This window comes from Grampus griseus, assembly GCF_964374135.1.
Source record: "Grampus griseus genome assembly, chromosome: 2".
Taxonomy (NCBI): Eukaryota; Metazoa; Chordata; class Mammalia; order Artiodactyla; family Delphinidae; genus Grampus; species Grampus griseus.
Genome location: NC_139018.1, coordinates 106,883,499 through 106,906,639, shown reverse-complemented (window position 1 = coordinate 106,906,639; position 23,141 = coordinate 106,883,499). Strand labels below are relative to the sequence as shown.

The window sequence follows — 23,141 nt, the reverse complement described above, 5'->3', positions numbered from 1 at the left end:
TGTTCTTGGAAGCCTTGCTCAAATAACCTTTTCTAACCATGTAATTATAACTGCATACCTCTCATCAGTTTTTAGAGTCAAAGTGTACTATGTGACTTAACTTTGAATAGTTTGTGTATCATTTCATATTGTCTCCTGCTCTTCAGGGTCAGGTCTGTATATTCTTTTTCTTCTGTACAAGTCTTAGTGTTCTGTTCTGCCCAACTTAAAAGGTTGTTGACTAAGTCAGTGACAGTTGTTCCTATAGAATTATTTTCTTTCAGATTTAAGGATGTAAATTTGAGCTGATGTTTGGCTGCAAATGGAATGGGAACAATGTTACAGTGTATCCATTTGGTATTAACTGAAATTTTTTCCCAAAGTTGTATTAAAGTAGTGCCTTTTTTATGCCAGTAGGGCTGAGGTAGATGTGTATATTATATGGAAATGGAAATAAAATACTAACTGCTTTTAGGCTGACAATCATAAATTTTTGTTTCTTTCTGATGTAATTTAACCAAATTTGTCATGTTCTAAGATTTTAAAATAATGGTGCTGGTCTTAGTCTGTTTGGGTTGCTGTAATAGAATACCACAGAGTGGGCCAGCTTATCTACAACACAGATTTATTTCTCACAGTTATGCAGACGGGAAGTCCAAGATCAAGGAGGCAGCAGATTTGGTGGTGCCTGCTTCTTGATTCATAGACAGCCGTCTTCTTGCTGTGTCCTCACACAAGGGAACTCTCTGTTGTCTCTTTTGTAAGGTCACTAATCCCATTCACGAGAGTTCTGCCCTCATGACTTAATCACCTCCCAGAGGCCCCACCTTCAAATACCACCACATTGGGTTCAACATAAGAATTTTGAAGGGACACAAACATTCATTCAGTCTCTAGCAGTGCTAATTTGGCTGATTATAAAGGTGCTTATATAGGAAGGGCCTTAAAATGTTCTGTGACTCTGTCTTGCATATTTATAAACAAAGACCATATTTTATGCATAAAGATGTTCATCACATCATTATTATAAGAAAGAAAAGTTGGAAACAACTGAAATATCTAAAAGTTGGGGAATGGTTTAAGTACATTATGATATATATACTCAGTGGAATATTATGTCTCAAATTTTATGTACACATGGCTTATGAAAACATGTAAAATATCTGTGGATCTGTTAGAAAAGAGAAGACTAAAAATAGAATATGCAGTATTATGAAAAAAAGGAAAAGTCACAAAAAAAAATCAGGAAAGAAATACACAAAAAATATTAGATACGGTGGTTGACTAAATGGTGATTTAAAGTTTGTTTGTTTGTTTTTTTTTAACGGTACGCGGGCCTCTCACTGTTGTGGCCTCTCCTGCCGCGGAGCACAGGCTTTGGACGCGCAGGCCCAGCGGCCATGGCCCACGGGCTCAGCCGCTCTGTGGCATGTGGGATCCTCCCGGACCGGGGCAGGAACCCGTGTCCCCTGCATTGGCAGGTGGTCTCTCAACCACTGCGCCACCAGGGAAGCCCTAAAGTTTTTTAAAATACAGTTTTGGTATTTTCTAAATTTGTTACACTATTTCTGTTTTAAAAAAATATTTTTAACTTGAAATAACTTAAAACTCCCACAAGAATTACAGGAAACTTTCAAAGAACTCTCCTGTACGCTTCAGCCAAATTTGCCTTTCCTTGTTTCCTTTCTTCCATCCATCATTTGAGAGTAAACTGCAGATGTCATACTGGCTATTCCTAAGCACTTATATTCTTAAGAATTAGGACATTCTCTTACATAACAACAGAACAATTATTGAATTCAGGAAATTTAACGTTGACACAGAACCATTGTATAATATAGAGTCCATACTCAAATTTCTACAGTTATCCCAGTAATGTCCTTTATGGCACCCTCCCCCTGCCCCCCAAATCCAGGATCATACATTGTATTTAGTTGTCATGTTTCTTTAGGTCACTTACTTCTTTTATAATCAGAAATAAATTTAATTTCTAAGAATTGTGTTCTTAGAAATTCAAATATGTGAAAACAAAACCTTTACATAGGAGGTCAGGAAAGCAATAGTATTAAAATGTTGAAATGTGTTGTCTTTGGGTATTGTTTTCCTTTTTCTTGTTTTCCGCATTTTCAAAGTTTTTGTGGTGAAACCACAAAAGTTTTTGTGGTGAAACTTTTTAATGGAAAAACAAATTGAGATTGCTTGATAAGTCTTACCACCTTATAGCTAATGACAGCATAGCAAAGATTTAAAGATTAATAATGGGAGAAAGGAGACAGTGCCTTCTTAAATCAGAATCATTTATGGTAGGACATTAATTTCACTTTCAAACACTTCAAATATAATCTTAATTTATGTATCATTTTAGGATCAAGCATTTGGGGAGCTAGAAAAGAATAGTGATAAATTTCTACTTGGAACATCGTCTTCAGAGAACAGTCAGCCTGCTCATCTTCATGAACTACTATGTTCACTGCAGAAACAGCTGCTGGCATTTTGCCATATCAATAACATTAGTGAGGTATGTGATTCTTTGCCTTTTATGGTCTTTTCTCAGGGACCTTGAAACTCAGATATTTGGGTAAGCCATGATGTTTTTCTACCTTGAATCTTCCAAAGTAGTAATTTAGGAACTTTTTTCCTCAGAACTCAAGCAGTGTGGCATTGCTTCATAAACATCTTCAGCTCTTGTTGCCTCATGCCACAGATATTTATTCACGTTCTGCAAATTTGCTCAAAGAAAGTCCTTGGAATGGCAGCGTTGGAGAAAAATTAAGAGGTGTGTTTGGTACTGGGTTTCATATTTAATCAGTGGTTGTAAAGCAAGAGTTCTTGGCCTTTCCAAAGCTTTAAGAGGGCCGGAAACCTCTGAGTGGAATAGGAATGACGTTGAATCTCCTTTGTTATCGAAGATCCCTTTGATCTTGGTTTTGGGGTGATGGCAACAGTGATTGATCTAATTAATCTTAAAAGACGCTAATTGGTGTGACAGAGGTCTAATTTAAAGGAATTAGATGATATATACTCAAAAAGATTAATATTAAATGGCATAAAGTGAGATTTTCATCTATTTCTTTACTTTTCTTTAGCATTTACCATCTCTGTCTTGAAATGCTTTCTTTTCTCTGGTCTTCTGTGTAGCCACAATCCTGTATTTACACATCTCTCTTTGCCCACTCTTTTTCAGTCTGTTCCTGTAAGCTCCTCTTTTTGGGGCATGCCCTTTAATGTTTAGGATCTTCTGAATTTTGCCCTCAACCCTCTTTTCTCTGAGAATGATCTTATCTGGTCCTGTTGTCTTTAACCGCCATGTGTATGTTGACTGCCATATATGCATCTAGCTGAGAACTCCTTTTTTACACAAGAGCTTTTCTCTAGTTACCTACTAGGTGCCTTTTCTTGATTATTCCAAAGATAGGTAAAATTTGGTAAGTCTGTCCAAAAGCAACTTATTTTTGAAGTTTCCTCACTGAACAAAGAAATAAATAAACTGAGAAACTAAAACCATTGCTTACTAGACACTTGCATTTTGTTGTTCCACAGGCGTCTAAAATTTAATTTGTTCAAATTGAGCTCATCTCTGAATAGTCTTCTTGCCCCCAAATACAATAAAATATTGACACAGAATTGATTAAAAACCAATACAGATAATTAAAAAAACCAGATGTTTTGAGGTGATTTTAATTTAAAAAAAGTAAATTTGGTTTAAAAAACATAAAAGACTTCCTACAGTAGAATGTAAGCACCATGAGGGCAGGAATTTTTAGTTCTTTGTTCACAGCTGTACACCTTTCACCTATAATAGTGCCTGATATGTTGTATGTGTTCAATAAATATTTCTTGAGTAAATCTGAAAATGAGAATAAATTTGTGAATGAGAAATTCGTAATGCATTTTAAGGGAAGCAGCTATAATCCTTTGAATTTGTTGGCACAAGGATATTTGTGCTTTCCCATAAAGTGTCTGTTGGTGACACTTTCTGAAAGTGAGTAAATACTAACCCAACCCTAGCTACCAGAGAGTTATATAATAATTCAACGAAGAGTTCTAGGGAAAAATAGTATTTATTAGGTTTTTTTTTTAAGTTTGTTTGAAACAATTGATGCCTGTTAAATTTCTTACCCTTCATAGATGTGATATACGTCTCAGCTGCAGGCAGTATGCTCTGCCAGATTGTTAACTCCCTACTGTTACTCCCAGTGTCGGTGGCTCGGCCTTTATTGAGTTACCTCCTCGACTTGTTGCCACCTCTTGATTGCCTTAATAGACTCCTGCCAGCGGCCACTCTTTTAGAAGACCAAGAGTTACAGTGGCCTCTTCATGGTAAGTAAAGATAATAAAGGAGCAAATAATGCTCTTGAGAAAAGTTGTTTCTCTTGCATGCATCAGGTAAATCATATCTGACACTTGGTTGTTTAATGTACTCAGAAGATAAAGTTGTTACTGTCTAAGAGCTTATAGTGTGAAGTGGGCAACTGAGATGGGAAAATTTAAGAAAGTTGCTTATATATAAGTGTCACGAATAAAGTCTTTATCCGATCATCAGGCTTGAAATATATTTCATTGATTCCAAGACATGCTTTTCTTCAAATTTTGACATGGCTTAATTTGGATACATCTTACAGTGGATGATAGGAGGCATTGTTTCATAAATCAGTCAACAGCATAACGACACGTTTTACAATCAATGAATTGATTTGTTTTATTTCTCAAATGCAAACGTTTTTAGTTTTAAATCTCTATTCAACAGTAAAATATTTTGTATTTTGGTTGGATATGTAGTAGATAACTGAATGTAAAAGATGGAAATTGGAAACCTATCTTTCTGTGTTTTTCTTTTTAGGTACTTTATAGGAAATAGCATTTTGATTTTAGATGTAATATGTGAATTCACTCTTAATTTATAAAATGTTGATGATTTTATTCCATTGAATATATCTTAAAATATCATGTCTAGAAAGCATCAATGTATTTTTCCATTGAAGTCTGTCTATCCTAAGGCTATCAAAGGAGTTTCATTACTGAAATCTTAAAAACCTTTCAAGTTTAAATGAGGTCACATGTTTTATGGAAAGAATCCTGGTCTAAGGCATAAAAAGATTTAGATTTTAGTATTGGCTGTATTGGCTCTATGATCTTGGGCAAGTCACTTATTTGAAGGCTTGGTTCCTTCTCCTGGAGAGATTGGGATTGGACAGAATACTTTGAGGGCCCGTCTTATATCCCATTGTTCTGTGACAACTGGATTTAGATGAAGTCAAGTGTTAAGGTTACAGCTGTATCAGGATATTGATTAGGCTTTATATGGAGCCATTCCAGGTTTACTCTTGTTTTTCTAAAGCATCTCAGAATTTGCTAAGACTTACTCTATTTCTATTAGGCGAGGAAGGTGTCATTTTATTTTGGATTTTTGCATCTGTGTTCATAACTGATTTTTTCCCATGATTTTCCTTTATCATGCTATTCTTGTGTCATTTTTACGACCACAATTATACTAACCTCATAACATCAGTTTGGAATCTTCCTTTTTTTCCCTTTTCTCTGAAATAATGTGTGTAATTTAGGAGTTATCTCTTCTTGAAGGTTTATAAGAGTTTATAAAAACTATCTGGCCTGGGCTTCCCTGGTGGCGCAGTGGTTGAGAGTCCGCCTGCCGATGCAGGGGACACGGGTTCATGCCTCGGTCTGGGAAGATCCCACATGCCGCGGAGCGGCTGGGCCCGTGAGCCATGGCCGCTGAGCCTGCGCGTCCGGAGCCTGTGCTCCGCAATGGGAAAGGCCACAACAGTGAGAGGCCTGCGTACCGCAAAAAAAAAAAAAAAAACTATCTGGCCCTAGTGTTTTTTTTATAGATAGGTTTTTGGCTATTAATTTTCTTTTTTTAGTGGTTATTGTTCTCTTACAGCTTTTTGTTTCTTCTCAAATCCATTTCAGAAATTGATATTTTTTCAGAAAATGTCATTTTGTTGGTTTTCAAATTTATTGACACAAAGATCATAATATTCACACATAGTTTTTAAAAATCTCTAGTGTATCTGTGGTTATATCCTCTTTTTGTATTTTTAATTTTAAAATTTATGCCATCTTTATTTTCTGGATTAATTTTATTACAGGTTTGTCTATTTTATTAGTGTTTTCAAATACCCAGTTTTTGAATTGGATGATTTCTTCTGTTTTTCTTTTATGATTTCATTGATATCTCTTCTTATCTTTATGGCTAGCTGTAGTTTTTTTTTTTTTTTTTTAAGTGAAGAACTTTTAAAAACAAATGTACAATAAGAAAGCATGGATCTGGATCTTAGTATAGGACAGATCTGAATTCAGGCCTTAAAAGCATTGAACAATACTAAGTGTCATTTTACTAGACTCTTGTTTTGATTTTGGAGGGATGAGCTACCTCAGTCACTCACTCTTAAGGTTGAAATTTGATCTGGATAGTGAAAAGTAGGAATAGAATCAATGGGAGATAATTCTGCCACGTACTGTTTCACTGTTTATCTCAAAATCAGTAACTTTACAAAGCAGATTTTTATTTGATGGCAAACTTACCTGAATGTATTTTAAATTAGCCTACTAAAGAGAATATATACAGAAAGTGTTATAATCTATGTTTTCATTATAAAATTATTTTGCTTCAGTGTCTTGTTGCAGTGCAATATAAATGAAAAAGCTTGAGAATCTTAAACACCAGATAAATTACTAATGATTTTGTTTTCAGGAGGGCCAGAACTGATTGATCCTGCTGGTGTGCCATTACCTCAGCCAGCCCAGTCCTGGGTGTGGCTTGTTGATCTGGAAAGAACAATTGCTCTTCTTATTGGGCAGTGTCTTGGTGGCATGCTTCAGGGTTCGCCTGTGTCTCCAGAGGAACAGGACACTGCATATTGGATGAAAACACCACTTTTTAGTGATGGTGTAGAAATGGATACCCCTCAGTTAGGTAATGTGCTTCTCTGCAGCATTTAGAATACGTGCTTCTGTTTGTACCTCCTTTGGAGATTTCTCTTATTCTGGGTTTGCTGAATAGAGAACTGATAGAAAACTAATGCAACATTTGCAGGGTAGGGGATCCAAGACTGTAACTTGGAGCCCTCAGAAAAACAGTTAAGTCCTGCAGCATCGTATAGTGAAAAGAGCCCCTGAACTAGGGAAATGTACGTCTGGTTCTACTCTGTTTTTATTTATCACTCATTTTGAGCAAGTCATCTAACTTATAAAAATGGGAAAATGCTTAATTACTTGTGTTCTGGGGCTTGGAGGTTATGAAACTGCTTCATAGAAGGTTACTGACCATGACTTATGAGGGCTCAGGTCATAAACACCTCTCAGTTGTGAGGGCCAATCCCTTCTCCTCCCAGCCTGTCCTCCTTTCAAGCTGATGTTACCTTGTGTGATTCCTTATTTTTTTCCTCCCCATTTATGGTACCTTTGGGGTTTCCTTTCCTGCCTCATCTTCCATTTGTCTACTTTGATGGTAGGCTAGCTCTCAGACTGTCTGAACATGAGGATTTCTCCAGTTCCTGAATAGATGATGTAGTTGTTTTATCTAGGATTGGTCCTTTAATCTCTCTGAACCTCTAATTTCAATCCTTAAAATAATGAGTTAGATTAGATAGCCCATATGGTCTTATTAGATTTTATTTATTTATTTTTAAGAAATATTTATTTATTTTGGCTGTGCCAGGTCTTAGTTGCAGCACATGGGATCTTCGTTGTAGCCTGCGGACTTCTTAGTTGCGGCATGTGGGATCTAGTTCCCTGACCAGGGATCAAACCCGGGCCCCTGGCATTGGGAGCTCAGAGTCTTACCCACTGGACCACCAGGGAAGTCCCTAGATTTTAAATTTATTATTTCTCTGATAAGAGAAAGAGACTCAGAGAGTGTCCAAGAAGCAAAATCTAAGAGAAATCTCGATCTAAGAGAATCTCCAGAGGAGAAACGAAAGTAGAAACCATGACAAAAATCATGGAGATTTCTGCTTTGGGGTTGGAGGGTTGGAGGGTGGGAGTGAGAGATGTTGAAGATTTTCTTCCTTTTCCAAATAGGAGTGTATATTCATTGTTTCATTTATGAACCAGAAAGTGATTCCAGCCATGGCTGATGAATGCTAGACTGGTACTTAGGAATGTTTGTATCAAAAAAAGTAAAATCATGTTTTTTTTCAAGAGGTATTTAACATCATAAAGGTAGTTCCAGTGCTATCAGTGTTTAGCTCTGTGATAGTCCCAAATGTCCTCTTGAGGACAAAAGTATCTTTATCTCTACCTTCCTCATATTTCTGTTATGTGTACTTTACTCAACTGGCCTTTGGTATGAATATAATCAATTTCAGTTTTAATGTTAGTTTTCACTTTTTAAATTATAAAATTATGAAACTATTAAAATGTTACATTTTATGTTTAAATACTTGCATATATTGGACTTCCCACAGTGGTTAAGAATCTGCCTGCCAATGCAGGGGACACGGGTTTGAGCCCTGGTCCAGGAAGATCCCACATGCCACGGAGCAACTAAGCCCGTGTGCTACAACTACTGAGCCTGTGTTCTAGAGCCCATGAGCCACAACTACTGAGCCTGTACGCTACAACTCCTGAAGCCCACGCGCCTAGAGCCCATGCTCTGCAACAAGCCACCACAGCGAGAAGCCGGTGCACCGCAACAAAGAGTAGCCCCCGCTCACCACAACTAGAGAAAGCCCGTGTGCAGCAATGAAGACCCAACACAGCCAAAAATAAATGATAATAATAAAAAACAAAGATAAGCAGTAGCTTCTAAAAAAAATACTTGCATATATTAGGAAGAGGCTCTTGTCTGTAAAATTGTAAATAAATGATAATTTAGTTATATTGTGGGTTAAATTGACTTTGGGTATTAGCCCGGGAACCTGTCATTTAGAGAAGTGTTTTGTTTTTTAAATGGAAAATGAATTCTTAATGCCAAATGTCCCATTGGAAAGTTAGGAACCACCTGAACAAATGTAAATATCAGTTGAGAAATTGTTCAAGTATCAATATCTTTGATCTCCCTTAAATCATACTGAAGTGATTATTTTCCCTTAAGTCTACAAAAAGAAAAGAAAAATCTTGTCTAGTCTCTTTCCCAGTGGTCCCATGTTTCTCAACAAGGATATCAATCCGTTTTGAGCAAGAAAGTTCTTTGTTACACAAGACTGTGCTGCACATGTAGGGCCCTGCCTACCAAAATGCCAGAACTCCTCCCTGGAATGTTACATTTAGTCACATAAAGAAAGGGGTGATACTATGCCCAATTGAGAAGCATTAAAGGACTTTACCTTTGTAGCATCTACTTAAAATGGTTTGAAATGTATCATTTCGTATGCATTAAGTAAATATGGTAAACTTCTATTTGTAGCACCAAAATTTACAAAGCTTGAAATCGATAACTTGTGTAATTTTTTTTTTTTTTTAGATAAATGTATGAGTTGCCTATTAGAAGTAGCTCTTTCCGGAAATGAAGAACAGAAGCCTTTTGATTACAAATTGCGGCCTGAAATTGCTATCTACGTAGACTTGGCATTGGGTTGTTCAAAAGAGCCGGCTCGAAGCCTTTGGATCAGCATGCAGGATTATGCTATTAGTAAAGGTAAGATGAAGAGGATAAAGGGGCTAAATATGTAGATAGCTCATAATACCGACTAATATAAGTATAGTATAATATATGTAAATAGAAAATCACAGGGATTACCCTATTACTTTTTTATAGAAAAAGGGATTTTACAATTAACATTTTTTTAGGACTTCCCTGGTGGCGCAGTGGTTGGGAGTCCGCCTGCCGATGCAGGGGACACAGGTTCGTGCCCCGGTCCGGGAGGATCCCACATGCCATGGAGCGGCTGGGCCCGTGAGCCATGGCCGCTGAGCCTGCGCGTCTGGAGCCTGTGCTCCGCAACGGGAGAGGCCACAGCAGTTAGAGGCCCGTGTACCGCAAAAAAAAAAAAACACCTCTAACATTTTTTAAAAGTAAATTTATTTGTTTTATTATTTTTATTTTTGGCTGTGTTGTGTCTTTGCTGCTGAGTGCGGGCTTTCTCTAGTGCGGTGAGCGGGGGCCTCTCACCACGGTGGCTTCTCTTGTCACGGAGCGTGGGCTTCAGCAGTTGTGGCATGCTGGCTCAGTAGCTGTGGCTCACAGGCTCTAGAGCACAGGCTCAGCAGTGGTGTCACACGGGCCCAGTTGCTCCAGAGCATGTGGGATCTTCCCGGACCAGGGTTCGAACCCATGTCGCCTTCATTGTCAGGTGGATTCTCAACCACTGCACCACAAGGGAAGTCTCTACAATTAACATTTTAAAAACAGTTTCTTATTCCTGTTAGTGGGACATTTTGAAGTGCTTGGTATGAAACCTCGTGTATTCTTTTATATACATATATCCTACTTGAAGAAAATCCACTGTGGGAAAATTGAGATTAGTGTGAAAAATAAATCCAAAGGCAGCATTTTACTGAAGGATTCCATGCAGCGTAAATGGATCTAGTATAAGAGTCTGTTTAATGAATCTCTTCCCTTTGTGAGCCCTGGTGAAGAACTGAAATTATGTGTATGTGGAAGTCTGAGCTCTGGGCTTGGGTCATTTTCCTCCTGTATAAAACACTTGCCCATTTTAGAGTGCTAGTGAAGATACCAGTTTGAAATGAGGTATATTATTAAGTACAGCAGTAAAGTGCTTTGCAAGTGTGTAGTGGTATTTCAGTTTCTAATATTACTTGATTAATAAAATTAATTTTATGTACAAGTTTTCAAAGGTTGTACCTGATTTCTTTTTAGCTCTCATCCACTTTGAACAATGACTTGGATTGTTCAGAATCACATACCCCTAGTTGTCTTTCTCCACATTGCTCTTTCTTTAGTCCCTGCTCCCCTGTGTCTTTGGATTTTCTTCCTTCTGTGATAAAAATGGTAAAAGTAAATACATTTTCACCTTTACTTCGTATAATAAAAATGAGATACATATCATTCAGATCTTTAAAACACCAGTGAGATGATACCTTTGAAAGTTTAATCTCATCCAATTTGTCATTCATTTATTCATTCTATCGTGTTGACTTTCACCAGTGGTAGAAAAGTATGATAGTGGAGGAGAAAAAAAGCTTACTTTCTAAGTTGTATTTTCTGATATCCTCTTATTTGCATCATTTTCTTGGAATGTGCGGTTAGGTTTTTTTTTTTATAAATTTATTTTTATTTATTTTTGGCTGCCTTGCGTCTTTGTTGCTGCGCGTGGGCTTTCTCTAGTTGCGGTGAGTGGGGGCTACTCTTCATTGCACAGGCTTCTCATTACTGTGGCTTCTCTGGTTGCAGAGCACGGGCTCTAGGCACGCGGGCTTCAGTAGTTGTGGCACGTGGGCTCAGTAGTTGTGGCTTGCGGGCTCTAGAGTGCAGGCTCAGTAGTTGTGGTGCACGGGCCTAGTTGCTCCGTGGCATGTGGGATCTTCCTGGACCAGAGCACGAACCTGTGTCCCCTGTACTGGCAGGTGGATTCTTAACCACTGCGGCACCATTATCACTTGTTACTTTTCAGTGAGCACTTGAAAAAACTGGATATAAACATAAAGTGAATAAAAACTCTTATGGCTCCATTTGTTCAATTGCTTGTACACTATAGCCTAGACTTTATACCTGAGTAATGCTTGGTATGAAATGACTATAACTTTAGCGAAGGTGGTTTAAAAGAACCTATTATTATAAACATTGCACAGGAGGATAATCCCTGATAAATTTGACATACTGCAAAGGATGTTACTTCAGTTTGCTTTTAAATTGAATATTAGCCTTCTTGAAATGGGGTCGTTTGATTTTAAGTCATAGCAGTTTTCAGAATAGCAAGCAATCCCTTGGAACAGATGATATCTCAAGAACCTAGTGTGGAAAATTTTGTGTGTAATACAGACTATCATTTTAAGATTCTCTGTTGGCTATAAGATTTTCTTAAAATCTTACATGCTTATATTCACTTTTTCACCTGTAAAATAGTTAAGTCTGAACTTAATTTTTACCTAAGTATCCAGAAATGACTGGAAAACCAAGCTGTAAAATTTTTGTCTTAAGATAGGAGTTTTAAAAAGGAATTAAGAACAGATAAAGTTAACTTGGTGCTTAATATTTTCCAAGAGTGTTTTTTGTTTGTTTGGGTTTGTTGTTGTTGTTTTAACATCTTTATTGGAGTATAATTGCTTTACAATGGTGTGTTAGTTTCTGCTTTACAACAAAATGAATCAGTTACATATATACATATGTTCCCATATCTCTTCCCTCTTGCGTCTCCCTCCCTCCCACCCTCCCTATCCCATCACTCCAGGCGATCACAAAGCACCTAGCTGATCTCCCTGTGCTGTGCGGCTGCTTCCCACTAGCTATCTACCTTACGTTTGGTAGTGTATATATGTCCATGCCTCTCTCTCGCTTTGTCACAGCTTACCCTTCCGCCTCCGCATATCCTCAAGTCCATTCTCTAGTAGGTCTGTGTCTTTATTCCTGTCTTACCCCTAGGTTCTTTATGACATTTTTTTTCTTAAATTCCATATATATGTGTTAGCATACGGTATTTGTCTCTCTCTTTCTGACTTACTTCACTCTCTATGACAAACTCTAGGTCTATCCACCTCATTACAAATAGCTCAATTTCGTTTCTTTTTATGGCTGAGTAATATTCCATTGTATATATGTGCCACATCTTTATCCATTCATCTGATGATGGACACTTAGGTTGTTTCCATCTCCGGGCTATTGTAAATAGAGCTGCAATGAACATTTTGGTACATGACTCTTTTTGAATTATGGTTTTCTTAGGGTATATGCCCAGTAGTGGGATTGCTGGGTCATATGGTAGTTCTATTTGTAGTTTTTAAAGGAACCTCCATACTGTTCTCCACAGTGGCTGTATCAATTTACATTCCCATCAACAGTGCAAGAGTGTTCCCTTTTCTCCACACCCTCTCCAGCATTTATTGTTTCTAGATTTTTTGATGATGGCCATTTTGACTGGTGTGAGGTGATATCTCATTGTAGTTTTGATTTGCATTTCTCTAATGATTAGTGATATTGAGCATTCTTTCATGTGTTTGTTGGCAGTCTGTATATCTTCTTTGGAGAAATGTCTATTTAGGTCTTCTGCCCAGTTTTGGATTGGGTTGTTTGTTTTTTTGTTATTAAGATGCATGAGCTGCTTATAAATTCTGGAGATTAATCCTTTGTCAGTTGCTTCATTTGCAAAAATTTTCTCCCATTCTGAGGGTTGTCTTTTGGACTTGTTTATGGTTTCCTTTGCTGTGCAAAAGCTTTGAAGTTTCATTAGGTCCCATTTGTTTATTTTTGTTTTTATTTCCATTTCTCTAGGAGGTGCGTCAAAAAGGATCTTGCTGTGATTTATATCATAGAGTGTCCTGCCTATGTTTTCCTCTAAGAGTTTGATAGTTTCTGGCCTTACATTTAGGTCTTTAATCCATTTTGAGCTTATTTTTGTGTATAGTGTTAGGGAGTGATCTAATCTCATACTTTTACAGGTACTTGTACAGTTTTCCCAGCACCACTTATTGAAGAGGCTGTCCTTTCTCCACTGTACATTCCTGCCTCCTTTATCAAAGATAAGGTGACCATATGTGCGTAGGTTTATCTCTGGGCTTTCTATCCTGTTCCATTGATCTATCTTTCTGTTTTTATGCCAGTACCATATTGTCTTGATTACTGTAGCTTTGTAGTATAGTCTGAAGTCAGGGAGCCTGATTCCTCCAGCTCCGTTTTTCGTTCTCAAGATTGCTTTGGCTATTTGGGGTCTTTTGTGTTTCCATACAAATAGTGAATTTTTTTGTTCTAGTTCTGTGAAAAATGCCAGTGGTAGTTTGATAGGGATTGCACTGAATCTGTAGATTGCTTTGGGTAGTATAGTAGTTTTCACAATGTTGATTCTTCCAATCCAAGAACATGGTGTATCTCTCTATCTATTTGTATCATCTTTAATTTCTTTCATCAGTGTCTTATAATTTTCTCCATATAGGTCTTTTGTCTCCTTAGGTAGGTTTATTCCTAGATATTTTATTCTTTTTGTTGCAGTGGTAAATGGGAGTGTTTTCTTGATTTCACTTTCAGATTTTTCATCATTAGTGTATAGGAATGCCAGAGATTTCTGTGCATTAATTTTGTATCCTGCAACTTTACCAAATTCGTTGATAAGCTCTAGTAGTTTTCTGGTAGCATCTTTAGGATTCTCTATGTATAGTATCATGTCATCTGAAAGCAGTGACTGCTTTACTTCTTCTTTTCCAATTTCGATTCCTTTTATTTCCTTTTCTTCTCTGATTGCTGTGGCTTAAACTTCCAAAACTATGTTGAATAAGAGTGGTGAGAGTGGGCAACCTTGTCTTGTTCCTGATCTTAGTGGAAATGCTTTCAGTTTTTCACCATTGAGGACGATGTTGGCTGTGGGTTTGTCATATATAGCCTTTATTATTGAAGAACTTTCCCTGTATGCCTACTTTCTGCAGGGTTTTTATCATAAATGGGTGTTGAATTTTTTTGAAAGCTTTCTCTGCATCTATTGAGATCATATGATTTTTCTCCTTCAGTTTGTTAATATGGTGTATCACGTTGATTGATTTGCGTATATTGAAGAATTCTTGCATTCCTGGAATAAACCCCACTTGATCATGGTGTATGATCCATTTAATGTGCTGTTGGATTCTGTTTGCTAGTATTTTGTTGAAGATCCTTGCATCTATGTTCATCAGTGATATTGGCCTGTAGTTTTCTTTCTTTGTGACATCCTTGTCTGGTTTTGGTATCAGGGTGATGGTGGCCTCATAGAATGAGTTTGGGAGTGTTCCTCCCTCTGCTATATTTTGGAAGAGTTTCAGAAGGATAGCTGTTAGCTCTTCTCTAAATGTTTGATAGAATTCACCTGTGAAGCCATCTGGTCCTGGGCTTTTGTTTGCTGGAAGATTTTTAATCACAGTTTCAATTTCAGTGCTTGTGATTGGTCTGTTCATATCTTCTATTTCTTCCTGATTCAGTCTTGGCAGGTTGTGCATTTATAAGAATTTGTCCATTTCTTCCAGGTGGTCCATTTTATTGGCATAGAGTTGCTTGTAGTAATCTCTCATGATCTTTTGTATTTCTGCAGTGTCAGTTGTTACTTCTTTTTCATTTCTAATTCTATTGATTTGAGTCTTCTCCCTTTTTTTCTTGATGAGTCTGGCTAATGGTTTATCAATCTTGCTTATCTTCTCAAAGAACCAACTTTTAGTTTTATTGATCTTTGCTGTCGTTTCCTTCATTTCTTTTTCATTTATTTCTGATCTGATTTTTATGATTTCTTTCCTTCTGCTAACTTTGGGGGGTTTTTGTTCTTCTTTCTCTAATTGCTTTAGGTGCAATGTTAGGTTGTTTATTCGAGATGTTTCCTGTTTCTTAAGGTAGGATTGTATTGCTATAAACTTCCCTCTTAGAACTGCTTTTGCTGTATCCCATAGATTTTGGGTCGTCGTGTCTCCATTATCATTTGTTTCTAGGTATTTTTTTATTTCCTCTTTGATTTCTTCAGTGATCACTTCGTTAATAAGTAGTGTATTGTTTAGCCTCCATGTGTTTGTATTTTTTACAGATCTTTTCCTGTAATTGATGTCTAGTCTCATAGCATTGTGGTCAGAAAAGATACTTGATATGGTTTCAATTTTCTTAAATTTACCAAGGGTTGATTTGTGACCTAAGATATGATCTATCCTGGAGAATGTTCCATGAGCACTAGAGAAAAATGTGTATTCTGTTGTTTTTGGATGGAATGTCCTATAAATATCAATTAAGTCCATCTTGTTTAATGTATCATTTAAAGCTTGTGTTTCCTTATTTATTTTCATTTTGGATGATCTGTCCATTGGTGAAAGTGGGGTGTTAAAGTCCCCTACTATGTATGTGTTACTGTCGATTTCCCCTTTTATGGCTGTTAGTATTTGCCTTATGTATTGAGGTGCTCCTATGTTGGGTGCATAAATATTTATAATTGTTATATCTTCTTCTTGGATCGATCCCTTGATCATTATGTAGTGTCCTTCTTTGTCTCTTCTAATAGTCTTTATTTTAAAGTCTATTTTGGCTGATACGTGAATTGCTACTCCAGCTTTCTTTTGGTTTCCATTTGCATGAAATATCTTTTTCCATCCCCTTATTTTCATCTGTATGTGTCTCTAGGTCTGAAGTGGGTCTCTTGTAGACAGCAAATATATGGGTCTTGTTTTTGCATCCATTCTGCCAATCTGTGTCTTTTGGTGGGAGCATTTAGTCCATTTACATTTAAGGTAATTATCGATATGTATGTTCCTATTCCCATTTTCTTAATTGTTTTGGGTTCGTTATTGTAGGTCTTTTCCTTCCCTTGTGTTTCTTGCCTAGAGAAGATCCTTTAGCAGTTGTTGTAGAGCTGGTTTGGTGGTGCTGAACTCTCTCAGCTTTTGCTTGTCTGTAAAGGTTTTAATTTCTCCATCAAATCTGAATGAGATCCTTGCTGGGTAGAGTAATCTTGGTTGCGGGTTTTTCTCCTTCATCAGTTTAAATATGTCATGCCAGTCCCTTCTGGCTTGCAGAGTTTCTGCTGAAAGATCAGCTGTTAACCTGATGGGGATTCCTTTGTGTGTTATTTTTCCCTTGCTGCTTTTAATATGTTTTCTTTGTGTTTAATTTTTGACAGTTTGATTCATATGTGTCTTGGTGTATTTCTCCTTGGATTTATCCTGTAATGGGACTCTCTGTGCTTCCTGGACTTGATTAACTATTTCCTTTCCCATATTAGGGAAGTTTTCAACTATAATCTCTTCAAATATTTTCTCAGTCCCTTTCTTTTTCTCTTCTTCTTCTGGAACCCCTATAATTCGAATGTTGGTGCATTTAATGTCGCAGAGGTCTCTGAGACTGTCCTCAGTTCTTTTCATTCTTTTTTCTTTATTCTGCTCTGCAGTAGTTATTCCCACTATTTTATCTTCCAGGTCACTTATCCGTTCTTCTGCCTCAGTTATTCTGCTATTGATCCCATCTAGAGTATTTTTCATTTCATTTATTGTGTTGTTCATTGTTGTTTGTTTCATCTTTAGTTCTTCTAGGTCCTTGTTAAATGTTTCTTGCATTTTGTCTATTCTATTTCCAAGATTTTGGATCATCTTTACTGTTATTATTCTGAATTCTTTTTCAGGTAGACTGCCTGTTTCCTCTTCATTTGTTAGGTCTGGTGGGTTTTTATATTGCTCCTTCATCTGCTGTATGTTTTTCTGTCTTCTCATTTTGCTTATCTTACTGTGTTTGGGGTCTCCTTTTTGCAGGCTGCAGGTTTGTAGTTCCCGTTGTTTTTGGTGTCTGTCCCCAGTGGCTAAGGTTGGTTCAGTGGGTTGTGTAGGCTTCCTGGTGGAGGGGACTAGTGCCTGTGTTCTGGTGGATGAGGCTGGATCTTGTCTTTCTGGTGGGCAGGTCCACGTCTGGTGGTGTGTTTTGGGGTGTCTGTGGACTTATTATGATTTTAGGCAGCCTCTCTGCTAATGGGTGGGGTTGTGTTCCTGTCTTGATAGTTGTTTGGCATAGGATGTTCAGCGCTGTAGCTTGCTGGTTGTTGAGTGAAGCTGGGTGCTGGTGTTGAGATGGAGATCTCTGGGAGATTTTTGCCGTTTGATATTATGTGGAGCTGGGAGGTCTCTTGATGACCAGTGTCCTGAAATTGGCTCTCCCACCTCAGAGGCACAGCACTGACTCCTGGCTGCAGCACCAAGAGCCTTTCATCCACATGGCTCAGAATAAAAGCGAGAACAAGTAGAAAGAATTAGTAGAAGTAGAAAGAAAGAAAAAGAAAGGAGGGAGGGAGGAAGGAAGGATGGAAGGAGGGAAGGAAGGAAAAAAGAAAGAAGATAAAGTTAAATAAAATAAGATAAAATATAATAAAGTTATTAAAATAAAAAAATAATTATTAAGAAAAAAAAAACGGCCGGATAGAGCCCTTGGACAAATGGTGGAAGCAAAGCTATACAGACAAAATCTCACACAGAAGCGTACACATACACACTCACAAAAAAAGGAAAAGGGGAAAAAAATCCTAAATCTTGCTCTCAAAGTCTGCCTCCTTAATTTGGGATGATTCGTTGTCTATTCATGTATTTCACAGATGTAGGGTACATCAAATTGATTGTGGAGCTTTAACCCGCTGCTTCTGAGGCTGCTGGGAGAGATATCCCTTTCTCTTCTTTGTTCTCACAGCTCTGAGGGGCTCAGCTTTGGATTTGGCCCCGCCTCTGCGTGTACGTCACTGGAGGGCGTCTGTTCTTCGCTCAGACAGGACGGGGTTAAAGGAGCTGCTCATTCGGGGGCTCTGGCTCACTCAGGCCGGGGGGAGGGAGGGGCACGGAGTGCAGGGCGAGCCTGCGGCGGCAGACGCCAGCATGACGTTGCACCAGCCTGAGGCGCACCGTGTGTTCTCCCGGGGAAGTTGTCCCTGGATCCCGGGACCCTGGCAGTGGCGGGTTGCACACGCTCCCCGGAAGGGGGCTGTGGATAGTGACCTGTGCTCGCACACAGGCTTCTTGGTGGCAGCAGCAGCAGCCTTAGCGTCTCATGCCTGTCTCTGCGGTCCGCGCTTTTAGCCGCGGCTTGTGCCCGTCTCTGGAGCTCCTTTAAGCAGCGCTGTTAATCCCCTCTCCTCGCGCACCAGGAAACAAAGAGGGAAGAAAAAGTCTCTTGCCTCTTCGGGAGGTCCAGACTTTTCCCTGGACTCCCTCCCGGCCAGCCGTGCCGCACTAACCCCCTGCAGGCTGCGTTCACGCCGCCAACCCCAGTCCTCTACCTGCGCTCCGACCGAAGCCCGAGCCTCAGCTCCCAGCGCTGCCCGCCCCGGCGGGTGAGCAGACAAGCCTCTCGGGCTGGTGAGTGCCGGTCGGCAGCGATCCTCTGTGCGGGAATCTTTCCGCTTTGCCCCCCACACCCCTGTTGCTGTGCTCTCCTCCACGGCTCCGAAGCTTTCCCCCTCCGCCACCCGCAGTCTCCGCCCGTGAAGGGACTTCCTAGTGTGTGGAAACCTTTCCTCCTTCACAGCTCCCTCCCACTGGTGCAGGTCTCGTCCCTATCCTTTTGTCTCTGTTTATTCTTTTTCTTTTGCCCTACCCAGGTACGTGGGGGGGTTTCTTGCCTTTTGGGAGGTCTGAGGTCTTCTGCCAGCGTTCAGTAGGTGTTCTGTAGGAGTTGTTCCACGTGTAGATGTATTTCTGGTGTATCTGTGGGGAGGAAGGTGATCTCCGCGGCTTACTCTTCCGCCATCTTCCCGGCCTGCCGTCCCCACGACTGTCACGGCTTCGGCCGCCGGGGCCCCTCCAGAGCCGGCAGCCTCAGTGAGGCCGCCCTCCCCTCGGGCTCTGGGGCCGTTCCTTGATGGCGGAGGGAAGAGACCCCGAGCTGCGGGAGTTCCAGCTCTGCGGAAACGCGGGCTCCGTTCTTGGTTTTGTTTTTAAGTAGCATGGTAAATCTGTCAAATTAACAGTCTAGCAGACATTCTGGGAGTAGACAGTAAACCTCCCATCCCCATTTGGCACCTACTGAATGTATTTCATTTTTAAACTATAGAACTAGTGTGCTAACATGGAATTAAAGAAAGCAGCTGACTAGTTTTCATCATCTAATGCTGTGATTTGGGTTTTCAATTGCACATACTCATCTCTGTCCAAATGTTGTTTCATTTCTTACCTACCTAAATATACATGTATTCACAGTATCTGATGGCTTCAAATACCACATATATACATACTTGACTAGTTTACTCAGTATCTCCACTAGGGTGTCTAATACATAGTATTCAGAACCAGACTCCTGATTACAGATACCTATCCTCCCAAAGGGCTGTCCTTGTGATCTTCTCTCAGTAAAAGCCAGCTGCATTCTAAATACATTATAGTCATCCTTGTCTGCTCTCATGTGCACATCTGATCCATCAACAAATTTCTTCAGCTCTACCTTCAGAATACATCTGGAGTCTAACCACTTCTTACTAACCCCACTGCTACTACTATGTAATAATTCTGCTGTTGCTGTTCCTATAGTAAATTCTGCACTCAGCAGTTAGAGTGAGCCTTTTAAAACACAGATCACATCATCTCGTACCTCTGTTCACAGTTTCTAATGGTCCTTCCCATTTCCCTTAGTGTAAAACCTAGAGGACTTGCAATGGCCTGCAAGGCCCTATGTGATCTGGACCCCAGACAGCTTTCTAATGTCTCCTGCCACTCTCGTGCATGCACATTTTGCTCTAGCTGCTCTGTCCTCCTTGAACTCAGGCAGGGCCTCTACATAGTTTTTTTGAAAGGACACTGTTTGTGTGGCTTCTTCTCCTACCTCATCTAGATCTCTCTGCTTGATTGTAGCCTTACTGGGGACCTTCCCAAACTAGCTTATAAAAAATAGTAAACCCACACAGTACAGTATTCCCTGTTCTCCTCACCCTGCTTTTTTTTCTCCATAGGATTTATCTGTCATATTAATGTTTTTATTTATTGTCACCTCATACCCCTCCCCTACCGCAACTAGAATATAAGCTCTGTGAGATCTGGGACTTAGTTTTGTTCACTGCTGTGTTCCTAGCACAGTATGCGGGATCTAGTAGGTACGTTTCTTAAATAACTGCTTAGGAAAACGATAAAATTCAGGTGTTAGATTACTAAAGCTATTAAAATTACCTCTGAACTGTTTTCTGTGAAATGTTAGTGTATCATTTTTATTTTCAGATTGGGACAGTGCAACTTTAAGTAATGAGTCACTCTTGGACACTGTGTCTAGATTTGTTCTTGCAGCTCTTCTGAAACACACAAATTTACTCAGTCAAGCATGTGGAGAAAGCCGGCAAGTAACTTAAAACTATCCTCAGACAAATATTTGCTCTCATGATGTCAGAAGTTAAGTAACTTTTCTCTTTTGGTTCTTTATTTAGATATCAACCTGGTAAAAGCTTATCAGAAGTGTACCGTTGTGTGTACAAAGTTCGAAGTCGTTTACTTGCTTGCAAGAACCTTGAACTTATTCAGACCAGGTCATCATCAAGAGACAGATGGGTAAAGTTGGAAATCAGTTAATTTCTATGTTTTTCTGCAAGCTGTGAGAGATAGCTCCATATTTGTGTATGTGAGGGGGAAAAAAAATGTGGCTTAATTATTGCAGATGTTCAATAAATATTGAGTAGTTCTTTTTCTAGTGAAAATAATTGGATGAGTAGAAGATTGGGGGTTTATTTAACCACCCGCTTATCAAGTGTGATATGGCTGCTAAGGAAGTTTATATATTCTTAGGCCACATAGGTAATAACAACAAATTGAATTGTCCAAATCATATGAAATATTATTCCTTTGTTTTACGCTCTTCAGATCACGTTTGAATTATCCTATTTGATTTGGGGTGCCATAACTTATGAGGGATATTAGCAAACTTAGATTGGTTAAAGGTCTGAAAATCATCTTATACAAGAACTGGAAAGTGTCAGAAATGTTTAGCTTAGAGAATGAAAGCAAAGGGGAGTCGTATGATAGGTGCCTTAAAGATATTTAAAGGACTTCCATGTAGGAGAGGAAATAAATGTGTTCCCTGTTGTTCCAGAGGGCACAGGTAGGACCAAAGGGTAACAACGGAATGGAGAATCATTGTTAGCTGAATGTAAGGAAAAAAGCCTTCTAATGATTAGAGTTGCCCACCGCTGGAGGTAAAGATTGAAAACTTTCATTAAGGATGTTCCAGAAGTAGTTCTTGCAACAAAAATGAGATGATTTCTAAAGTGCTTGGTAATCCTGATAGCACGATCCTATAATTATGAGTATAGCCTGATACCTCACCTTCAAAAGTGCTTACTTTGAAACATATGTTAGTTGCTTTGCACTCCATTATTTAGATCTTAGATTTTAAAAAGCAAACTTTATCTCTACATTTGTATTATAGTATTCTTTTGGCATGCACTGATTTAATATTTGTGGATCCAACTATTTGTTAGTGACCTTGAAAGCCCATGAAATATACTAGTTAGCCATTTTGTTGAGTCTCAAATTTGAAACTTAAATATTGTGGAGATACATGACTTATGTATTTTGTGAGTCTGACTGACTGCTCAGTATTCCCATCCAATCATGAATCACAAAATAACTTTTATTGTACATCTGAGGATATCATTAAAAAATTTCACTTGTGCTTTATACTGAAATATGTGGGATGTTTGTGACTCTCTTCACCCCTGCTGTAAAGGACTCTTTTCTTTAGATGACTGCGAGGTAGCATAACCACCATGGGAAATAAAATTAACATTGTCCTTACCAGATTTCTAATTTTTGGTTTCCTCAGGGACAAACAAAGTAAAGAAAATAATTAAAAACAATACTGTTTGTATAATTGAGATTTGCTAAGAGAGTAGAACTTAAAATTTTTCACCAAAAAAAGGTTAAAAAATGCTGTTTTGTTTTAAATTAGCATTATTAAACATTTATACAGAGTAACAATAACATACACAGCTTGAGGGAGACTGAATGGAATCACATTTCATGTTCTTTACCTTTTATGCTTGGTGTCGTACTCAACTCATTTTAACTTAGCAGTTTACAGCAGAACAGCAATATGTATGAGTCAATTTACAGCATGACATTTTAATCAAAATATTGAGGAAGAGAGCATAGTTAGATGTTTCTGTATATTATGTGTACATACATTCTTTCTAATCTTTTCAGATTTATCCAGTATATCTTTTGTTTTTGTGGTAAAATTCATGTGTTATTACTGCTATTAGCATTATTTTCCATGATAAAAAAGTCAAGGTTTTAATGATATTTTTCAAAATTAAAAAATATATATATTCAGTGTAGCTCTGATCATTTCTTTAAGATCTCGGAAAACCAAGACTCTGCAGATGTTGATCCTCAGGAGCATTCATTTACCCGGACCATTGATGAAGAAGCTGAAATGGAAGAACAGGCTGAGCGAGATAGGGAAGAGGGGCATCCAGAGCCGGGGGATGAGGAGGAAGAACGGGAACACGAAGTGATGACAGCTGGCAGTGAGTATATCCGTCTTGCTTTACAGATACACACTGTGGCATTCTTTTTGGTAGGGAAACTGACTGTAGAAGAGAGAGGCAAAAACATTTCCTTACAGTTTTTCTAAAGAGGTG

General features: G+C 38.6%; 1 protein-coding gene across 1 annotated transcript in view; it reads left to right on the top strand.

The window, feature by feature from the left end:
• Positions 1-23,141, top strand: part of HERC1 (HECT and RLD domain containing E3 ubiquitin protein ligase family member 1) — a 215,112-nt gene that overhangs the window by 78,548 nt on the left and 113,423 nt on the right. Inside the window, exons 15-22 of the mRNA XM_082681255.1 lie at positions 2,345-2,497; positions 2,623-2,755; positions 4,108-4,299; positions 6,695-6,916; positions 9,407-9,580; positions 20,728-20,842; positions 20,931-21,051; positions 22,856-23,027. Of these exons, the coding sequence (XP_082537381.1) occupies positions 2,345-2,497; positions 2,623-2,755; positions 4,108-4,299; positions 6,695-6,916; positions 9,407-9,580; positions 20,728-20,842; positions 20,931-21,051; positions 22,856-23,027 (1,282 nt within the window). The remainder of the gene's footprint in view (positions 1-2,344; positions 2,498-2,622; positions 2,756-4,107; positions 4,300-6,694; positions 6,917-9,406; positions 9,581-20,727; positions 20,843-20,930; positions 21,052-22,855; positions 23,028-23,141) is intronic.